This window comes from Juglans regia, chromosome 2 (assembly GCF_001411555.2).
Source record: "Juglans regia cultivar Chandler chromosome 2, Walnut 2.0, whole genome shotgun sequence".
In the NCBI taxonomy this organism is placed as follows: Eukaryota; Viridiplantae; Streptophyta; class Magnoliopsida; order Fagales; family Juglandaceae; genus Juglans; species Juglans regia.
Genome location: NC_049902.1, coordinates 27,754,225 through 27,774,826, shown reverse-complemented (window position 1 = coordinate 27,774,826; position 20,602 = coordinate 27,754,225). Strand labels below are relative to the sequence as shown.

Here is a 20,602-nt window from a genome sequence, read left to right as displayed (position 1 = left end):
ATAGTTATTTATATCTAGTGAATTACTAATAGTATATTTAGTATTAATACTAATGTATAATATTAGTAATCCATGCTCATTATGGCCCATTATATATAGTATTAGTATACTATACTAATTATATATATACTATATAGTGATATAATGATATAATAATATGTATATAGTCATCTACTGATACTATATGTTAGTGATAATATGCTTGGTTACATATAATATGCTAGTGATAATATGATAGTTACATACACATTTTATATTAGTGTATATGATCAAATGTATAAAAATGTATTTATCCTTAATATATATAGTTTATATTAATAACATATGATCAAATGTTTATGTTTAAGATTAAAATTTTATGCTATTAGATTATTATTATTTATGAATAATAGGATTTTAAGATTTAATCTTATATTAATTAGCAATTTAGTATATAATATAAAATTATTTTATATATAATATAAAATTCATATAAAATATAAATAATTAAAATATATATACCGATCCGGTTCGATTCGGTCTGATGTTAGAAAAAGAAAAACCTGAACTGGTCCTATTCACCGATTTGTTTTTCATCCCAAAATACGGCTAATAATAAACACTTTATACAATCATTTTTATAATTATATTTTAAAGAATAATGTTTGATGCAGTCTTAAGATAAACAATTCTACCACAATTCCATGATATATTGATTCCACATTTAAAAAATTAAAGAAAGTTACAAGTCTCATATATTTTAAGATTACAAATATTATTTCTCTTTCGTAAATAGAGAAGTGAGTGGCAAAGGAGGTGGCTACATTAAAATAAAGGACGATTTCATTTTTCATTTTTCATTTTTACAACCCTACTTGCCTTCGCATCTAAATTTCCTATTAAATTAAAACTTAAGAGAACAATATAAAAATTCCCTCAACCTTTTATCCAATTTGTAATTTCATCATAGCCTTTCGGTTTGAGCACTATTAAAAAAGGAAAATGTTAGTTTGTCCTGATCTTGCCTCAGATTTTACGGTTAGTATATTTTATTTTTTTCACTTTTTTAAACGTTTAAACAAGTTATTATTAATATATTCGTATATTTTTATTTTTTAAAATATTTAAATATATTTTAAAATATTTAAATATATTTTAAAATATTTTAACAAATGTAATTATACTATAGGCACGTCAGCAGTAGATCGATGCTCTGCGGCAGAATAGAAGTGTCCTTGAAAAACCACGTGCACTATGTAACTATTTTGTGAAAAACTTGACTATACCATATATCCTTGATAAAAATAAGAAACACTCAAAAAGAATTTTTAAAACTGTTGAGAATTGAAAACGGGATACACCGCTGGAATGGGGGAGGGAGAATGGAGCACCACTATCCGCTCTTATTTAAAAAATAAAAAATAAAAAATAAAATAATAATAATAAAGATAAAAAGTGGTTTTGTTTTTTGAGTGAAAGAACTCTGAAAGGTTATTTTAATATTTTTGACTAAAAATTATTTTTAAGAAAGAGTATTCTTATATCAAGAAGAGTAATGCCACAAACATGAACAAAATACACATAATTTACACGGACAACGGAAAATAGTTAAAGAATACGTTAAAACCGATCCATCCAATTTTGTCGAATTAACAGCTTGCTAATAGTTAAGTGACACTTAGGCTTCCCACCACAATTATCATAGCCTGCATCGCAGTCCCCACTCGTAATGTTCATCGAATTCGTTTCTCCTTTTATAGAAAGGCACTTAGCTTAGAAGCAAAGTCCCTTTCATCTGCCCCCACTTGCTGCCCCTCCCTTTCATCTGCTTCCATCGCTTTTGCACTGCCGCTTAGAAGCAAAGTCAACTTTTGCAAGATATCGAACACCATAAGAGCAAAAGATGAAAGACACACCTAGGAGGAAATTTGCTATCAGCACGAGCTTCAACTCGAAGCCACCAGAGCAAGATTTGATGTCCACAACTTCCAAGTGGCTCCACCACAGAAAAATCCTTTAGCAAAAATAATGGACTCTCTACGACCTCCTCATTGTCAGCTAATGTATCTCAATCGTTGACCCACTCTGGCCCGCCGTCATCATCCTTCTAAAGCAACCGGGAATTCAGTATAAACCCAACATGGATTTCGTGCGAGAGGGATGTGAAAGGGCTGAGAGTGCGAGAGCCAGTGGAGGAAGAAATATATGTGGGCAACGGTGATGCGAAATCCGTGTGGGTGAGATGGTGGGAAACACCAAGGTAGGCAACAGACGGTTGGCGTCAAACTGAGATGATGGTGGTGGAATTAACTTTGCTATTGGGTGGCGGAGTAAAGAGACGGAAGCAGAGCTAAGTGGAGGGGCAGCGAACTTTTTTGGCTGTGGATGTTTTTTTGAAGTTATTCAGTGTGAATGACACTATTGAGATTATTGTGTAATTTTTAACGTGGTAGCAGATGAAAGGAGGATTGCTTTCTTTCTAATAATAGCTCGATCGCTTAGAAGCGGAATTGAAATATTAATAAATAGTAAAAATAATTTTGTACCCCTATTTTAACAAAGCGTTTTTAAAAATTTATTTCATTTTTTGAAAAGAAGTTTCCCTTTTAAAACTATTAAGAGCTATTTTTATTTTTTAGAAATAAGTGATATGTAGCGCCGTCATGTAGAAACTTTTTGAGTGGCTCATCAGGAACACTCCCTTAATCATTAAAAAATAAAAATAAAAATAAAAACATTGTTGGGATTCCCCATCCGTGAGAGCAGCATTTCTCAAACTTTTTTTTATCGGCAAAGAGTGCAAATAATGTCTCGACTAGTTTTGGGACTCGGGACATAATTTTTTTTACCAAGGATTTCCGTAAAGAAATGTTACTTATTATTTTCATAGTACCATATAATAACATCTAATTTATTATTTTTATATTTTTTTAAGCACATATATTTAATATAAGAGATAAATAGAAATTTTCTTTTCCGTACGTGTGCATCGGATAATTTAAGAGAAAATCTTGATAAATATTCTAAAAATGTAGATGCAGACTTGATTATTTTCGTAAATAGGATGAGATGAGATAAGATGAGTTGAGATTAAAGTTAAAAAAGTTGAATAAAGTATTGTTAGAATATATTTTTTAATATTATTTTATTTTGAGATTTGAAAAAGTTAAATTATTTATTTTATTTTGTATTAGAAGTTGATAAAGTTATAATGATTAGATGAGATGAAATGAAATGTTTACTGAAAACAAACGAGGCTTAAGATTGGAGATCAAGGTTTCATCTAATTTCATCTCATTCTCAAATATTATTTAAATACAAACATTTTTTAATTTCAAATATTCAACACTTTTATCTAATCATTATCTAATAATTACAATTTTTTCAACTTTCTAAACAAAACATAAAAATAATTCAACATTTTCAAATTTCAAAATAAATATAATATTAAAAAATTATATTCTAACAATATTTTAACTTTATAATATGGTTATTCAACTTTCTCTCTCTTAAGTTACATGTTAAAGCAGTGTATATGATTTGGAGTAATGTTAGATACAATTATAGATTATATAAGTACAGTGCACTTCTTTAGAAAAAGAATAACGTCCACTATTAAAAATTAATTTTTTTATGTGAGTCTTATATGGGACCTACAAAAAAATAATTTTTTAATCGTGAATCCTATTTTTTTTTTAAAACACTGTGCCACATTTTCGCAACTTATAACTGTTAGGGATGGTTTGATACCAGGAGTTTACCCCAAGAGAAATTGTATATTTTTTAACCCAATAAATCATCAATTTGTTACAAATTGAAACACCAAACTTCGCATTCTTTTCTTTTTTTCTTTTTTTTTTTAAATCTTTGTTATGGAAAAAAAAAACTATGAAAAAAATATAGAGTAGTACTGTTTTCCTCCTTTTGATACACATACGCACATAATTACTAACTGGACCCAGATCAGTACATAAGACATGGGGCCTTCTAGTTGGATTGAGTGTAGGATAAGGAAAACGACTTCATATGTATATGGGAAGCACTACATACCTAGGACAACGATCTCACATTTAAAGGCATCCGCGCGTGTGAAAATGACCGAAAAAAGCACATGGACATATAATATTTAATTATAATATGAATAAGATTTTTTTAATTTTTTTTTATTGGAGTAATATATATATATATATATATATATAATTTAGAGAGAGAGATCAGAGAGAGATATGCGTGGTGTTGTCATGTTTATATCTTTCTTAATTATAAAAAAATATTCAGATCAGGAAATTAAAAAAAAAAAAAAATCCATTTACCTCTCACGTGAACAAATATACCATCATATACTTTATGAATAATGCTACTATACCATCTTATTTTACCTCATTATTTTGACTGTTCATATATTTAATTTTTTTATATTTTTTTTATTTATTTATTAAAAAAGTGATTATTAGTATATTAGTATTTATATTTTTTTTATGATGTTTAAAAATATTAAAAAAATATGAATGAAAAAAATTTTGAAAAAAAGTTTGCCTAAGGGCACCTCAGCGGTTACTTCTGGGCAGCACACGTACTCTAGCAGCACTCAAAAATTAAAAAATATATATATATATATTTATAAAATTATAAAAAGCACACCCAATTACGTCGTTAGGCAAACAATTGCTTGCGTGCATGCAGCTAATTAGAGCCCTTAAATGGATCCTTCCATTGAATAGATTCCCCACATCGCTTCTACTTACAATCGGCACAACAGCAAATAAATTAAGCTTTGCACACTTCACATGAGTACAACGAAAGAGACTGACGGATCATTTCCATCCAAATCACACCCAAATAAAATCATTCGATGATCAGCAGTTATATTACATGGATCGATGAAGATGATATTCATATTGGTGATCATGCGCATGCATGGTAAATTAACATGCATATATACAAATGCATGCACATTCTTTTATATGTATATATATATATTATATATACATGATGATATTGCATGATGAGTTACATGAGGCAGCAAGAATTGACGTTGTCATCGTTGAACATGTTGCTGACCTTGTCGTCTCCTCGATGATTGATCGGAATGGTCCCATGCTTGTCCCCGACATTGTAGCCATGTTTATAATAGTTGTAACTCTCTTTGAATTCGTGAGTTGTGTCTTTGAAATAGTTGTTGGCTGATGTAAAGTAGAGAGGGGGTTCTGGGTAGGGCCAGAACTCAGCCCTCTTTCCAGCCCTCCTCACTGCCTTTAGCACCTTGTTCCGATCTACGTACCCCACCACTGTTACCTTTTCCCTCTCCAACTCCACCTCCACCGAGTCAATCCCTGCCGATCGAGTGATCATCATCATCATGTACATGTTATATATGTGGTCATGTTGTATGTAATGGGTATTGAGTTTTTCTATTAATTGCAAGCAGACCATTTCAAATATGTAGCTCACGTGACAAAATTTAGGCATAGAGAGATGCTTCGGCTATCTCATCTCATCTCATGTCATCTCATTTCAATATCTAAACACTACAAATACAAACACTTTTTAATTTTAAATTTTTAAATTTTTTTATCTAATCATTATTACAATTTCTCTAAACTTCCAAACAACACACAAAAAACAATTCAATTTTTTCAAATTTCAAAACAAAAATTATATTAAAAAATTATATTCTAACAGTATTTTAACTATATAATATTTTTAGTTAATTTTTTTTCTCTTTTTTTCCAAAACCCCATAAAACATTTTAACTCAAACAATTTTTAACTCATCTCATGATCTCAACTCAAATATCTCACTAGTACTATTCACAAACTATCTAACCCATGTCATCTCAACTCACTATCTAAACGAGACTTAAACTTTTCTTAGGAATCAAATCAGCTTGTCATGTCAGCATGTGTGTGTGTATATATATATATATATATATATACCGATTTGCAAAAATAATTTCTCATTAACTGGTTTTTAATTTGTATGATCAGCAAGAAAAGGACTGGGGACCGGTGGATATCTGCCGAGTATCTAATTAATTAAGTAGGGAGATAAAGCAAAATAGAAGAACAGATCATCAAGCATTCCATATTAATTGTACCTCTAAGCTTGTGGATGGCGTTTTTGACCACTCTCTCGCACCCTGTGCAGCACATCCTTACTTTCAGCTCCACTGTCTGTAAAGCAAACACGGTTTCATCATTATATAGGGAATAACACGGTTTATATGTATATAGATGCTGCTTCGATCCATAAAAAAGTTATTCAGACGATCAGTTTCTTTCCTTTCTTCTTATTCCTTTGTTCCGTTTGCTCCTTTAAAGACTTTAGAATTTAGGCGGTTAATTATATCAAACTAAAGGAATTAAGAAAAGTTATGTACTACGGTTATTAGATTAATCTTATTGTCACACATTCTTTATTTCCTCACTAGGCCATGGGAACATGTTGTCTTTTCAACTTTTTATTAAAGCAAAAGCTAGCGGCCGATCGATCTCAAGACATTAATATGATTCAAGCAATTAATTAACATGCAGAATATTGAAGGCGAGACATGGAAGCTGATACATCATCTTAATTACCATAATTCATTCAAAGAATTAAGTGGCCTATCTTGAGTAAGTTCAAAAGATGGCCGGTAATTTGTTGACATGCATGTATGTAGATTACGTATTAAGTCCTCCAAAACCATTGAAAAATGACATTACAGATTCACAAGAATTTTCACTTTGCAGTAGGTTTTCGTGAATGCATATGATCATTAACTTCTCCTAATCTGATATAGGATTCATGCTCTTCTTTTTCTTTTTCCCCTCTTTTATCTTCCTATAGCATGCATGAACAGAACAGGGAGATCCGAGAAATGAACTCATCGCACACACTTCATCCGATGACATGCATGATCGATCATTGACGAAATGAAAGTCCAAAACATGATTTGTTTTCCCAATATCGTATAGAAAGATCAACGCTATCAGAGATCAGAGTAAAACAACAAAAGACGGGAGAAAGAAGAGAAATATATATATTACGAATATCAGTCTATTTTCTTTTACTTGTCTCGAGTACTTCCATGAGAGACAAAACAATTCATCATGGCATGCAAATGGTAGATCATGAAAATACTCGTAGAGAGAGAGAGAGAGATTCCTACTCTTTTTTCATTGAAATTAAAACATGATGAACACACAAAAAACATGCATGGTGGATTAAGCTCAAGGCCAAAAAAGAAAAAACTAGATACGTACCTAGCTAGCTCGAAGAATTGATAGTAAAACAAAAGACAGCTTAGGAAAGGGAATTAACCTGCAAGGCAAGGGGACGACCCCTAGTCATGTTGTAGTTCAAGTTGTTGATTATGTGGTTGTCTCGATAGCGAAAGTAACAGTATGCAATGCCTGATATGAATGAACCCAATGCTCTCTCTAGTACGGTAGCCATGGCATGCATATATATATATATATATGTATATATATAGGTTCCTTAAATATCAGGAAACTAATCAAGAGATCAAAACTCAAACCAAAGCCAAACCCTAGAAAGAATATATTCCTCTGCAGCCCAGCTTGGTACGTACGTATCGCTTCCTTAATGCTCAATCTCTTACAAAATATTCCAAAACTGTCTACTATTCCATGCCATGCCAGCAGTTTCTTGTTGGACTTGGGAATAGATAATATTACCAAATTATCTTCCAAAATATATATATTCCTCGCATGCATTAACTAATGCTTCAAATTATGTGGGTCAAGCCAACACGCATGCATGGTTTGGTTAAACTTGGAAGGGAATATCAGTGAACGTCAGATCTTATGGGATATATATATATGGATGGGCTCAAGGAATGAAAGGAGCTGGGTTTTGATGCAAGGGGAAGATATATTCTAAAAATCTTCTTTTCCAGTACCATCGTTGAAACAATATCAGTAGTACTGCTCCACAACATACATGCGTTAATAGCTATCTAGAAAGCATAAGGAAGTTAGGTATTTCACATTTTTTTTTTATTAGTTAAGCCTTGGGAATTAAAAGAGAATCTTTCGATCATATTTTGTAATTAAATAAATAAATTCGGGAATTTTTTTAATATGCTAAAGTGATGAACTAGTACTGTGTCTAATGAGAACCACTGAATTCTTACTGGCCACTAAGGACATGATCGATCATGCATGAGTCTTGCAGCAATATATCACTTAATTAACAGTAGTCATGTTCACAGTACTCCACCAGAAAAATATTCATAAAATTTAATCCCATATTCTATTTTAAGAAATCGAACCAAGTAAATTAATTGGTCATGCGACGTTTAATGTTATTAATCTTGATCTGGTACATGGTTACTTGCTAATTTGTTTTTTAAGGCAATTAATTATATATATTTTGCAGCCAATATTCGTTCAGCTAAAGCAAGATTATAAGTTGGGATAATAATAAATATTTATCATGTGTTATCAGCTAACCGTACTGATGATAAATATATATATATATATATATATATCTCCACAAATATTGGTTAATAATCCTTAGAAATTAGAATATTAGATATTTTCTCAGAACTTGCATGTAGATCATCCTAATTCAAGACATATATATATATATATATATATATATATGTGGATTTAGTTTATGGCTACCGCATGCATATATATATATATATATATATATATATATATATTATATGTGTGTGTAGTATAGTAGCAGCATATATACTGTTGATCATTTAATTTTAAAACCTGTAAAATGAGTCAAATTCAATGACCCGTGGCCTCTTGAAACGACATGTATCATGAATTATATTAATGCAAATTATGCATGATGATCTTTTCCAAGGAATATGTGATTACGGACATGATATAATTATTTGTATATATTAATTGGATTTTGGAGGGTTCGATACTCAGATTCTTCCACCAGCTTTTCTAACATTTTGATAAGGTTTCAGCAATAATGTGCCATTTTTATTAAATTCAATGGAGAAAACAGCTTTTATTGTCAATGCCATGGGCGCCGTTTTGGAGACAAACCGTATAAAAGAATGTGTCTTTATATAAATTATTAGCGATACCAAACATCATCTTGCTGCTATGGAACATATATAATATTATTAAACTGGTATTATTAACTAGGGATCTTTTTTTTTTTTTTTTTTAAGTTATAGACATGATATGGCCTGATCAAACGCACTGAAATACTGATGGAAAGATTCTAATTATTTATAAGCTGCATGACATGATTCCACATAAGGTGCAATCATGATGTCAGTTCAGCAACATTAATATATGTATATTATATGGTGAAATACACGTCAGATATTCTCACTTTTTAATGATGTGAAAATACTAAAGTAATTGCAGATGATGATCTTTGGATCGAATTTCAAACGAAAATGAACTTAATTGATATATAATAAGATGATTTCTAATGACACCTCATGCTGCATGCAGCATTCATTCATGTGATCATTTCGATGTTTGTTATATATGGGCAACCAAAGAGAGATCTATATGATCAGTTGGGTCACCTTTGGGTTTTAAGTGAAACATCATTAATTCCATCGTTAGAAACAGAGCAATTGTGAATTATTGATCCATCCATCACGAACAAATTGAGGATATTATTGATGCTGCCTAGCTAAATCCTAATTTGCTTCAATGGTTGAAAGTAAAAGCCAGCTAGCATCTCTTGCTTTGACATCAATGACATGATGATGTTCTATATGCCAGTTATAATACAAGGAACTTTACTTTTGAAGCTGCCTGCTGAATCATGCATGATCATCTGTCTATACCAATCGACTTGAATTCAGAGCTTCCTTCTTGATTGGAGCATTAATAGCTTCGAGGGAATCACCTTCGAAAGCCATAATCTAAATGAAAATATTTTAGACACAAATGAATTATACAAAAGTAAATTCACTAACTGATGTGGTTTGATGTGGTACATCAAATCATGTAAAGTAAATCTAATGGATCCAATTAAATTATATCAATTTGTAAGTTTATTTTGTATAATCTCTTTGTATATGTAGCAATTTTTTAATTAAAAACTTGATCAGACATCATGATGCCACCAACCCTAGTTCTTCAAGTGGACATCATGAGTAGTACTCCTAATTTAAACATCAGGTCCAGAAATTTTTTTTGTCTTGAGAGCGTTAATTTGGGCCTTCCTATATATTACAAATTACACAGCATCCAAAAATCCGTAGCAGGAGGGCATGCACGTCCATGAAATGTGACAGCAAGATTCATCCAAGCTAGCTAGCTAGCTCCCTTTTGTAAATTGTACAGAGCTAGCGGAGATCGATCGAACCAACCAACTTACGAGAAAACAAATTTTCTTTTGTAGGCCAGTTAGGGAGGCATTAATTGTTTTGTTGCAAACTCTCAAAGAAACATCTTAGTAGTCCCCGGGAACTTGATTTGCCCATATATATGTGTATATATATATATATATATATATACCTCTTTTCAGACTCAGATCCACCATACGAAGCACTTTGGGACTTCGAAGTACTGCTAAAACTGAGCAAATGGCCACCGTCACCGTCGTGGGTCTTCATGCACACAAGGATGCCGTATACAAGTCTACAACTCGATCCTCATGGCCAGAAGTTAATTAATTTAATTGGGCAAGCATGAAGTGGGGATAGATTAGAGAAAAATGGCTACTCCGTCCATACGGGAGGGAAAGACTGCTATCTATCCGACCGTTTCCTTCTTGTTTTTTCATGCAGGTGAGAAGTTCATATAAAACTTCCGTATATAAAGTTCAGATCCAATCTTCCCAACACATAAAGTACACTTACATAGAATTTAGAGTTTTAAAAAACTCTTAATTAACAATAAATGCTGGTCACTACAATATATCTGATCAGATGTTTGGCCAATAAAGAAACACAGAGATGATCACAAGTTATTATTCCAACTGACAAAGAAGGTTTTTACTTTTTATAAATAAATTAGCTCATTAAAGAGGATTTATTTTTGCTCAACTAGATACTTAAGATAACGGTTGATACTTAAGTTGTTCCGATTCATAGAACTTACCTCACATGAAACGATTAGAAAGAAATTCAAGGATCATAAGAGATTGAATGGTGACAAATCATTCAAACTAGGGCTGTGCAGAAGACCTGTAAAACCGAATGACCCGCCTAAGGTGAACCGACCGGACCCGACCCGACTTTTATCGGGTTATTATGTGATTGAGTTGGAGACCTAACTTTTAACGGATTTTTTGTTGTTAGTCTCAACCCGTCCAAATATAAATATCCTCTTCAGACTTCAATTCTCAATTTCTCAGACTCGCCCTAGCTGCCACTGCTTCTTTCTCAGCCTCTTAAGTTGCGGGTTCTGTCTTTCAGACAAGCACTGGTCGAGATCGAAGATGGAGTTTGATCGGAGAGTTCGGGTCACGGTGGACAAGCGCTGGAATGGGTTCTCGTATTTTTCCTCTCTCTCTCTCTCTCTCTCTCTCTCTATTTGTTTCCCAATAAATTTCTTTTCATTTTCTCTTTTATTTTTCTCCTATCGGTAAATTAAGATGAAGGCGCTCAATGATTCAGCTTCTTGTGCTACACCCCATGTCCGACTAGAAAGACTTTCACTACTTTCTTAGACTTAGATTTACGAGGTGTCAATTTCATGTGATTTTCACATTATAAATTCTTGCTGCCTTGCATTTGAGTTTTTTTTTTTTTTTTTTTCGAAGATTGGGATCAAATGTAAACCATAAATGACTATCATTCGGAAAAAGTTCAAGGAAACTCTGGGATGGATTCCACTTTCATCAGGTGAGAGGGTTTATTAATTTTAGCTATTTGAACTAAAATATCTCATCCCAAATACCTTTTATTGACTTCCCTTATTTTTTTCTATATCGCCGATTGCATCGTGTTCAAAAAGAAAATTGCCGACGAGGAGAACCACAACTCTTCTGCAAAGTTGCACTTTTCATTGTTTGTTTTTTGACATGTTTTCTTGCGATTAAGGATCTGAGCTTGATAATTTGAAATTGTGATCAGATCTGAGATATACATGATAGAAAATTTTTGTAAATCGATATGGATGTGCAAAACGTAGATTTTTTTTTCCCGCCTTGGTGAAGGTCGGGTCACACAGTTTCGACCCGATTTTGGTTTGTTCAGATCGGTTCGGGTTGGCACCTTGGATGGTCTTGTTCAGGTCGGATCGGATGCAAACCCGATTGTCTTAGGTCGGGTTGCAAGCCTAATTCAAACCCAAAAACCTAAAAGCTCCTCGTATTAATAGAGGAGAGATGCTGCATGTGCATCATATTTTTGTCATCATTTTCCAATTATCCTCTAATATAATATTAAACAATTAAAAACATAATTTGACATCCATTACCTATCATCCATATAAGAGGATAATGAAAAGACAGTGATTAGTTAGAGGATGCATGGTAAATAATAGTACCCATAATTTCATCCTGCAAAATACCCCAATTTAACCCCCCCCCCCCATGAACCTAATTTTGTTCTTATCATCCCTGTATTCCACATTTGCCTCATGAAACCAAGAGAATTGGGTGCTCAAGATCGAAAGCAATGCTAGTAAAAAAAAAAAAACCATAAAATATATATTTGAAAAAAAAAAAAAAGGGTATCCCCAAACGCTGAATTCGATCCTCTGGTTACCATTTTCTATAAACCGACTAAGCATTCAAGTTCTAAGACGCAAATGGATAAAAGAGAGCGAATGTGGGGATAATGAAAGCCCAAGTTTAGCGGCCCAACTACATGAAAATTGACATTATGACGACAAGGACATACCACATTTTAAGGCTGCGGTGGATAAAATAGTTGACAAGAAAGTGCCCCAGAAAAAAGATAAAATAGTTATTCGCACTCTTATCTCATCTATCCCTCACCTGAAGAAGTGGTGTCTTTCTCTTTTTGGGACTTCGATGTATTTGGTCTGAGTTTAAGTTGTTTAAAAATAGTAATAATTTAAGATGATAAAATAAATTATATAAAGTTTATTGAAATGTTAAGATAAATTTATTATTATTTATAAAAAATTATGTATAAATATGTATTGAGTTTAAAAAGATTTTAAATTTTAAATTTTAAATTGAGATAAATTTAATAATTTAAAAATTAGATATTTAAATGTTATATTCATTTTAAAATTAAAATTAGATGAATTAGTTGAGACGAACCAAGAATTAAAAACAGAAAAATAAAAAATCCAAACTGATGTTGGGAGTTTATACTGAAGCTCTAAGAATTGGTGGCCATCGATCGAGCAAATGGTTTGGAAAGAAAGAAAAAAGTACAAGAAATTCATAAAATGGAACTTGATGCCCAAGAACACCATGAGTAATAACAACTAAACAGAACTACAGAACAAAAAAAAGGTTCAAAATCATGTGTACAAAAATTCAGAATCCCCGCAACTCAGCTACCAAGCGTTAAAACTATAAGAAGAACAGGAAAAATAAAATGAAGAAGGGTGGGTTTTTTTTTAGGGGGGGAATTAGGCGGGGACAGGATGTGCGGTAGAGTAAGGAAGACTGTGGAGGATGAGAAAACGAACCCGCCTTGGGAAAGGCACGGAATGGAAAAGATGCTCCAGCACCCTCGCCAACAGCACCGTGTACTCCTCCATCATCTCCGCCACTATCGCCACCAGTATCATCTCCCTTCTCGTCTTATTTCTCTCTTTTTCTATTTCTGCCACCTCAAAGGTCAAGTTTTTGAGTCCTCAAAAGTACTTTGACAACAGCCCTCTTTTCTCTGTGTATTTATATGCACTATGACAAGTGTATGTTGAAGTGGAAGACTGAGGATGTATATATGCTTACTGTTCAGTGGGCGTTTCTTCTGTAAGAGACTAGAAGAGACTCGTCCAAACCCTTTGTTTCGGCGCTTGGGTGGCCGTTTCCATATAAACCAAACCAGGGGCGCCCAACAAGGCCAGCACTGTCCTCAGGCTCACAGTGTGCTGCTGGGCTTCTAACACGTGTGCATCCCCACCATATCTGTCTATGTCCTCTTCACCTTCCTTTATTATTGTATTTCTAATGGACGAGGGAGAGAGAGAAACTGGGCCCCTTCCTTCCCATTGCCTGTGGATATTGTTTCTCTCATCCTTATCCTTTCCCCTCTCTGCCATTTATTAATGTAGAAAGCGCAATGAGTATTCATTAATCATTTTTTTTTCAACTTCTCTCCTGGTTTTGCCACCTCAACATTAGAGGTGGTGTGGTTTTCGTAAGCCCCAGTTTCATTGAAAGGTGGATTCATCTTTCCAGCCTATGGGCCATGGGGTCCACGTTACCTATTGGATATACCTTCTCTGTTTTTTTTTACCGATCTTCTTTCGCTTTCACAAACACACGCATATTAAGGGATATGATCGACGTCCATTTCCATATCTATAAAACTACGGCTATTACAGTGACACCTTCTCAGCCTTTAAGTCTTCCCCAAGGATACCACCTTCTACGAATGCACCAATATAGGAATGCTCTATGATCTGATGCACTACAAATACACTAAAAAAATACAGGAAAGTGGACCGAATTATAAAGAAGATAACCATTTAGCTAAATCTCGGAATCAGATATACATGCATACGTATAAAATATCCAACAACGCTAACGCAGGGATACGCAAAAAGAAACCCATGAAAACAAAACAAAGTTGTTCAGTAGGGTACACAGAATTTGGCAATTCTAGACACATGTACAAACGCATACAGGAAAGCAATTTCAAACCTAAACTTGTTTCCAAGCATGCAACACGCATGGGAACAGACTTCCTACAGCTACTGCTGCAAAACATCAAGATCTAAATCATATCCATACCCCAATAAAGACTGCAGATAGGAGCACAACTAGAGAAACTCCAACAGTATAGATTAACAAGGATCGCGGGGCACGATAAGGACATTTCCCAAAATGGGTCACCCCTATCTGGCTGCTGCCCTGCAGACCACCATGTTTCACTCCTAACCTAAGTTTTGCCGAGGATTCTCCATTAGTTCCCTTGTACTCCTCAGAAGTCAAAAGCTTGTTTTCTTCCTCTGGCTCGACAAAGCTAGAACCTTGTTCTGAAGCTTCTTCACTCTCTTCCTTTGGCTCAGCAAATCTAGAAGCGTGCTCAGAGGCTTCTTCACTCTCTTCCTTTACCTTAGAAAAAGTAGGGCTGTGCTCTGAGGCTTCTTTAGTCTGCAACAAGCAATATGATGGACTCAATAACTGATGAATACATATGAGAAGAACTTTCCTATCAGCTTCATCTGATGAACCTTACCTCAGTAAGAGTTGATTGCACTTCATATTCTTCTTCACTGTGGCTTGCAACTCTCTCTTCACTATGATGAGCGGTGCCTTGAACCTTCAAAAGCTCACTGTCTTCCTCTGGCTCAGAAAAGGCAGGCCTCCAGTCCAAAGATTCTTTGTCCTGCAACCGACAATATTACCGACTTGAAAATTGATGAATGCACATGAGCAATAGTTTTAAACCAGCTTCATCTAAAGAACCATACCTCGGTAACAGTTGATTGTACTTCATCTTCTCCTTCACTACAGCTTGCCCCTCTCACTTCACTATAGCAAGCTGATCCAGTAGAAATATTCATCTGCATAAGGATTCTTCTTGGCGCTGTGCCTTGAGTTCCAAAATTGTCTGAATTTGGTTGATGTTGAGGCTGCCGGCTCTTAATCTTGATAACAGATCCACCAACAGGACCACTGCTGTAGATAACTGGATTCTTCTCCTCGGCTGTTTCTCCAGAATTGAGCCCATAGGTTAAGCCCAGAGCAGAATAGGCAGGTGAGGCATCACATCCCACAGAATTATCCCAAAGGTCGGCCATATTTTCCCCCTTAAGTTCCCAGTCAACAAGTGGCGCAACAGCATGGAAAGATCCAAATGAATTTTGCCTTTGTAATAACTGCCAATTATCATCATGCTTGTTCGACCATCCAGAAGCTCCCATCTCAGAATGCCGCTGGTGTACAACAACATATTAACTTTAGTGTTAAGAGTATATCAATGATCAACTACATCAAATTTCCATAAAGCAAAATGCAAAATATGTATACCATAGTGCCACAAATTCAAAGTCAACATGCATCAGGCAAAGCTGGAAACAGCAGAGGATTAACAATGAGGTGGCTTACAGAACATGAAAAAAATTATCCGTTTTACCTGAATTCGGGCCATATCACTGTATGCATCACTTTCCCTAACATAGGAGCTTCCAGGTGGTACAGCCTCTACCTTACATACTTGACTAGACAAATGGGTGTCACTTCCCACAACTGAGTTCTTCTGAGTGGTTGATTCATCCCTGGAGTACAAATCATGGTTATTGAATACCTCATCGAACAACTCTGTAAAAGATATGTCCTGTTCACTTGTGTCACCAAGAGAATGGAATGTGTTATTGTCGTTGCCAAAATCACTGGCAAAAGGTGAACCCAGATTATAAGGGGCCAGCTCTGTGTGATTCTGTGGTTGTGACGGGGAGAAATCTATGTAATCAATCTGGCAAGAAGCAGGCTCAGAGATCGTTGAATTATCTCCCAGAGGCTGATGAACCTGAATGGAAAGTAAGAAGACAAAAATTTAGCCAATTCACTTCTCGATTATTCAGACCAGAAAAGAAACTTATCCTTGAGAAAAGTTTATGCATAGTAAAAGATATCGCTTGTCTCACCTCTATACCAGTACCTTCTTGTACATGATCTTCTTCCACATCAGACGCCATATAACTAATGCTACTTGTGTCAACAGGCATATGAGCATTAGGGGTGATGTTATCCAACTCATCAGTCAACCATCTCTTTATACCTTCAGATTGGTTACCAACTTGCATATCTGACATTGGTGTTTCTTGAACCACATCCGATGATATATCATCAGGAGAGGACTTGGTAGTGGTAGGAGATGAGCCAGTATGATCCACTTCATCATACTTTACAATGTCCGCCTTCTCCTCAGGCTTTCTGAACAAGCGACACAGTACAAAAGGAGCCTGTACAAAGCCAGAGAAGGACATGTTAAAATGTTCAACATGCCAATAATGAACAAAACTATATAAGGTTCTTGTTGATAGTATCTCCCAACAATTATGAACAGAGGACGGAAAAAAAAAAAAGCACTATTGTTAAGAATAAGGAAGCAAAGGAGATAGAGACCTGGCCGGGATGGGTACCGTCAAGTTGTTTCTGGGTAGCACGATACTCGTGCATGATCCAGTTCGTGCGCTCCCCCTTGGGAGCACGGCCTCTGTAGAAAACCAAGGTCTTCTTCATGCCGATCAAGGTTGTATTAGACCCAGACTTACGGGACTTGATGGTGCGGTCCTTGCCGGTCGCTTTCCAGTATCCGGCGTCAGTGGCCCGGTTGGAACGATGCCCATTTGGGTACTTCCGATCACGCGGACAGAAGAAGAACCACTCTGGATCGTCCGTCTTTATCACCGAAAGCTCTTTTTTTTTTCACAAAGTAAGCAGTTAAACTTCTTTTGATCGGTAACAAATTAAGCAGTTAACTATTAGAAATATGCAACATTAAAATGGAAGGCGCGAATTTCAGAAGAATGTCAAAGAGGAACAGTCTATAGCTGTTAGCATATGAAATCGCCAGATGCAGTGGAATTATCAGTTTTCGATTCCGTGGAGAATAAAGCAAAATTTTGACAGCCAATTAACCAATCAAGAAAAGGAAAAAAAAAAACTACTACCACAATAAGAATCGAATTGAATTTCAAGATAAAGGTAAGCGAATATAGTGTTTAAAACGTAAAAGAAAAAGGAAAGAGAGAAAAATACCAGGCAAATCCCAGGGCTCCCATCTGCAAACGTCGATTTCGGAGATGACCCGGACCTCGGAATGACGGCCATTGATTTTCAACCTGAGGTAATGATTTATGAGCTCTTCGTCCGTCGGCCTGAATCTGAACCCCAGAGGCAGCGATTCCATCGGCATCACTTCCATCTTCCTCTTCTTCTTCCAAAGCCCTGACCTTACCGGGATCTCGTAAACCCTGAATTAGTCAACAAAAACCCTAACCACTAAAAAATATAGCGAAAACCCAACACTTTACATTAATCACAGGTAACTCAGGCTTTGGCTTTTTGTTTCGTCTCTGGACGCTTGGTACAAAACCAACTGTTCCTCTAATGCGTTGGGGTTAAGAAAACCCACCATTCCTGGGGTCGGTTCCTCGGCACCCGTTTCCGGTCGCTTTCCCAGCACCCGACACGACAGTGAACTGAAGCGGGTCCCTTTAGCTTTGTGGGGGCCAGCAGTGCGACGTGCATTTGCGTCCTTGGAGACTCCTGGCACCTGCTGGCTGCTGCTTGTAACTTTGCAGTAGAAAATCTCTACATCAAGATTTCTCTCACTTTTTCACGTTAAGAAACTAGAAAGTAGTACAAGGGTGGCAGTGGCGGTGGCTTGGAGGGAGGCTGGAGATACATACATCGACCGTTTCTTAAGGGACAATGAAAATGATTCTATGTATATTATCTCTTTGAGAAATTCTATGTATAAAATATAAAATATAAAAGAAAAATGTTAAATATATTTAAAAAAAATTATAAAAAAATTATTTTTTCACATATCAGTTATTATTAATATTTTAAAAATCATGAATTTAAAATTTAAAATTTGAGTTTTAAAAAAAAAATAATAAAATGAGTCTTATAAATAAAAATATAAATAAAATTGTAAATAAATATATCACTATTCAATATAAAATATGAGAATTAAAAAATAAAATCATATATTTTTAAATAGTGTGCAGAGTGTAGAGTTTTTGTGTAGCACGATTCTATTTATTTTAATCTTTTATGTATACTCTAAATATATATATATATATTATTTCTCTATATCATTTATCTGTTTTATTTATATTATTTCTCTATATCATTTTCTCATTTCTCATTTAATCTTTTTTTTTTTCTTCACAATTATTCTCTTTAATTAGCAACAAGTTTTTATTTCACACAAGATTTCAAATTTTATAACGTTTCAATCAATTTTTGAGGTTGCAATTTATTATTTATTTTAAATCTAATGAATTAAGAAATTGGAGGAAAAGGAAAATGAGAAATGAAGAAAAAAATAATAAAGAAAGAGAAAATGAGAGATAGAAACTAATAAAGTAAATAATACAAGGGTGAAGAGTGACGAGTAGAGTATCTAGCACATATGTATAGTATGGTGAAACTATAGAAAAGAGGGAAATGAACACCAAGGGTATTTTTCATAGTATCTACACAAAATAACTGAAATTATGAAGACGTTTCTACGTTGATTTTTAATAAAGAATAATGTTATATATAGTCTTTAAATAATAATTATATTACAAATATAATTAATTTTATCTATAATTTTTTTAAAAATTATAATAATATCTTTATCAAAATAATATTTTTTTTTATTTAATGAAAGACTTGCACATACAATCTCTAAATGTGAACTGTAAATAGAATTTTTTTATACCAAAATTTCTACCGATCAGTTAAAATCTTTTTTTATTTTTTTTACTTTTAATTTCACATTTTTTAAACTATTTAGATTTTTTTTAAAAAAATAAAGAAATTATATATTCATTTAAAAATACTTACTTAATCATTAAGTAAAAAAAAAGAAATTAAAAACAATTTCGATAGAGTATTTCGATACCTATGTGAAACTAGTGTTTTCCAATTATTATTATTTATCGAACTGTTCATATGTAAATGCATGTTCTGGGAACGATGTCCCATCCAACCGATAAGTGCATTTCATATATATATATATATATATATATATATATTTTGCTTTTTTTATTATGTTTTTAACATCTTTAAATAATTTTTTTACAAAAAATACATAAACTCAATAATATTCACTTACTTAATCATTAAGAAATTAAAAACAAAAAAAAAAAAATCAATCAGCCATCGATCATGTATCATTATCCTTTAATTTATACAATCTCATGGAAAATATTTTATTACTGTCTTAAACTTATACGCATTTTACATAATCTATTGGAAATGCTGTTGGTCTTAAAATTTGAATAAAAACCTTATGCGACATTCAGATCTTGCATGGTATCATTAAATATTAAATATTAAATATATATATTTTAATACTAACTATCTTACTCATAGGAATCGAAGTTGATTCGGACAAAAGTGTGCATAAAAAAAAAAACATGTTCTCAAAACCCACTTGTAGCATCGGCTTGTTTTTTTCTCTTTTTATACATAAGTCTGTCTAAATTAATTACCAAATATTTTATCAAAGTTTTCACGAGCTATTTATTTATTTATTTATTATCTGAGACAAATTACTTTCCAAAAGGGAAGGAAAGGTCATAAATAGACGCAACGATGGACATTGCAAAACGATCACTCACAAACATAGGACGTGATTGAATCAACTAAAGCAAAAAACCAAAAAAAAAAGGCTGCGAGCCCAATGAAAATGCTCCACCTTTAAAAAGTAGATTATTCTACGAGCACATGCTTCCATCTTTTCTCTCACAAAAGTTGCAGTGGGAGGGCGACCCAATCTCAATCACCCTATTTTAAAAAAAAAAAAAAAAAATTATATCCATCATTTTTATATACTATACATTATATATTTTTT

At 33.7% G+C, this 20,602-nt stretch overlaps 3 protein-coding genes across 3 annotated transcripts; all 3 read right to left on the bottom strand.

Annotated features, from left to right (window-relative positions):
- Positions 1 to 4,768: 4,768 nt before the first annotated feature.
- LOC108992393 (heavy metal-associated isoprenylated plant protein 44-like) lies at positions 4,769 to 7,440 on the bottom strand. Its single transcript, XM_018966954.2, has 3 exons — positions 7,282 to 7,440; positions 6,077 to 6,152; positions 4,769 to 5,312 (listed from the first exon to the last, which is right to left on the bottom strand). The coding sequence occupies exons 1-3, from the start codon at positions 7,423 to 7,425 to the stop codon at positions 4,990 to 4,992; spliced, it is 543 nt and encodes a 180-aa protein (XP_018822499.1). The 5' UTR covers positions 7,426 to 7,440; the 3' UTR covers positions 4,769 to 4,989.
- Positions 7,441 to 13,262: 5,822 nt separating this feature from the next.
- Positions 13,263 to 14,045, bottom strand: LOC108992390. The gene has a single exon (XM_035687847.1). The coding sequence runs from the start codon at positions 13,638 to 13,640 to the stop codon at positions 13,479 to 13,481; it is 162 nt and encodes a 53-aa protein (XP_035543740.1). The 5' UTR covers positions 13,641 to 14,045; the 3' UTR covers positions 13,263 to 13,478.
- A 485-nt stretch (positions 14,046 to 14,530) lies between these two features.
- LOC108992453 (protein NTM1-like 9) lies at positions 14,531 to 18,415 on the bottom strand. The gene is made up of 7 exons (XM_018967006.2): positions 17,788 to 18,415; positions 17,152 to 17,444; positions 16,671 to 16,988; positions 16,160 to 16,552; positions 15,495 to 15,959; positions 15,260 to 15,409; positions 14,531 to 15,174 (listed from the first exon to the last, which is right to left on the bottom strand). The coding sequence occupies exons 1-7, from the start codon at positions 17,951 to 17,953 to the stop codon at positions 14,800 to 14,802; spliced, it is 2,160 nt and encodes a 719-aa protein (XP_018822551.2). The 5' UTR covers positions 17,954 to 18,415; the 3' UTR covers positions 14,531 to 14,799.
- Between the last annotated feature and the right edge of the window lie 2,187 nt (positions 18,416 to 20,602).

What these genes read in the sequence shown, in the direction of transcription:
- LOC108992390 (XM_035687847.1), bottom strand. Translation starts at nt 13,640, where the DNA reads ATGATACTGGTGGCGATAGTGGCGGAGATGATGGAGGAGTACACGGTG.
- LOC108992393 (XM_018966954.2), bottom strand. Translation starts at nt 7,425, where the DNA reads ATGCATGCCATGGCTACCGTACTAGAGAGAGCATTGGGTTCATTCATA. An exon ending in GTCGTCCCCTTGCCTTGCAG is followed by an intron (nt 6,153 to 7,281) that starts GTTAATTCCCTT and finishes TTTGCTTTACAG; the next exon opens with ACAGTGGAGCTGAAAGTAAG. An exon ending in CGCCATCCACAAGCTTAGAG is followed by an intron (nt 5,313 to 6,076) that starts GTACAATTAATA and finishes CTCGATCGGCAG; the next exon opens with GGATTGACTCGGTGGAGGTG.
- LOC108992453 (XM_018967006.2), bottom strand. Translation starts at nt 17,953, where the DNA reads ATGGAAGTGATGCCGATGGAATCGCTGCCTCTGGGGTTCAGATTCAGG. An exon ending in AAGAAGGTACTGGTATAGAG is followed by an intron (nt 16,553 to 16,670) that starts GTGAGACAAGCG and finishes CTTTCCATTCAG; the next exon opens with GTTCATCAGCCTCTGGGAGA. An exon ending in TACAATCAACTGTTACCGAG is followed by an intron (nt 15,410 to 15,494) that starts GTATGGTTCTTT and finishes TGTCGGTTGCAG; the next exon opens with GACAAAGAATCTTTGGACTG.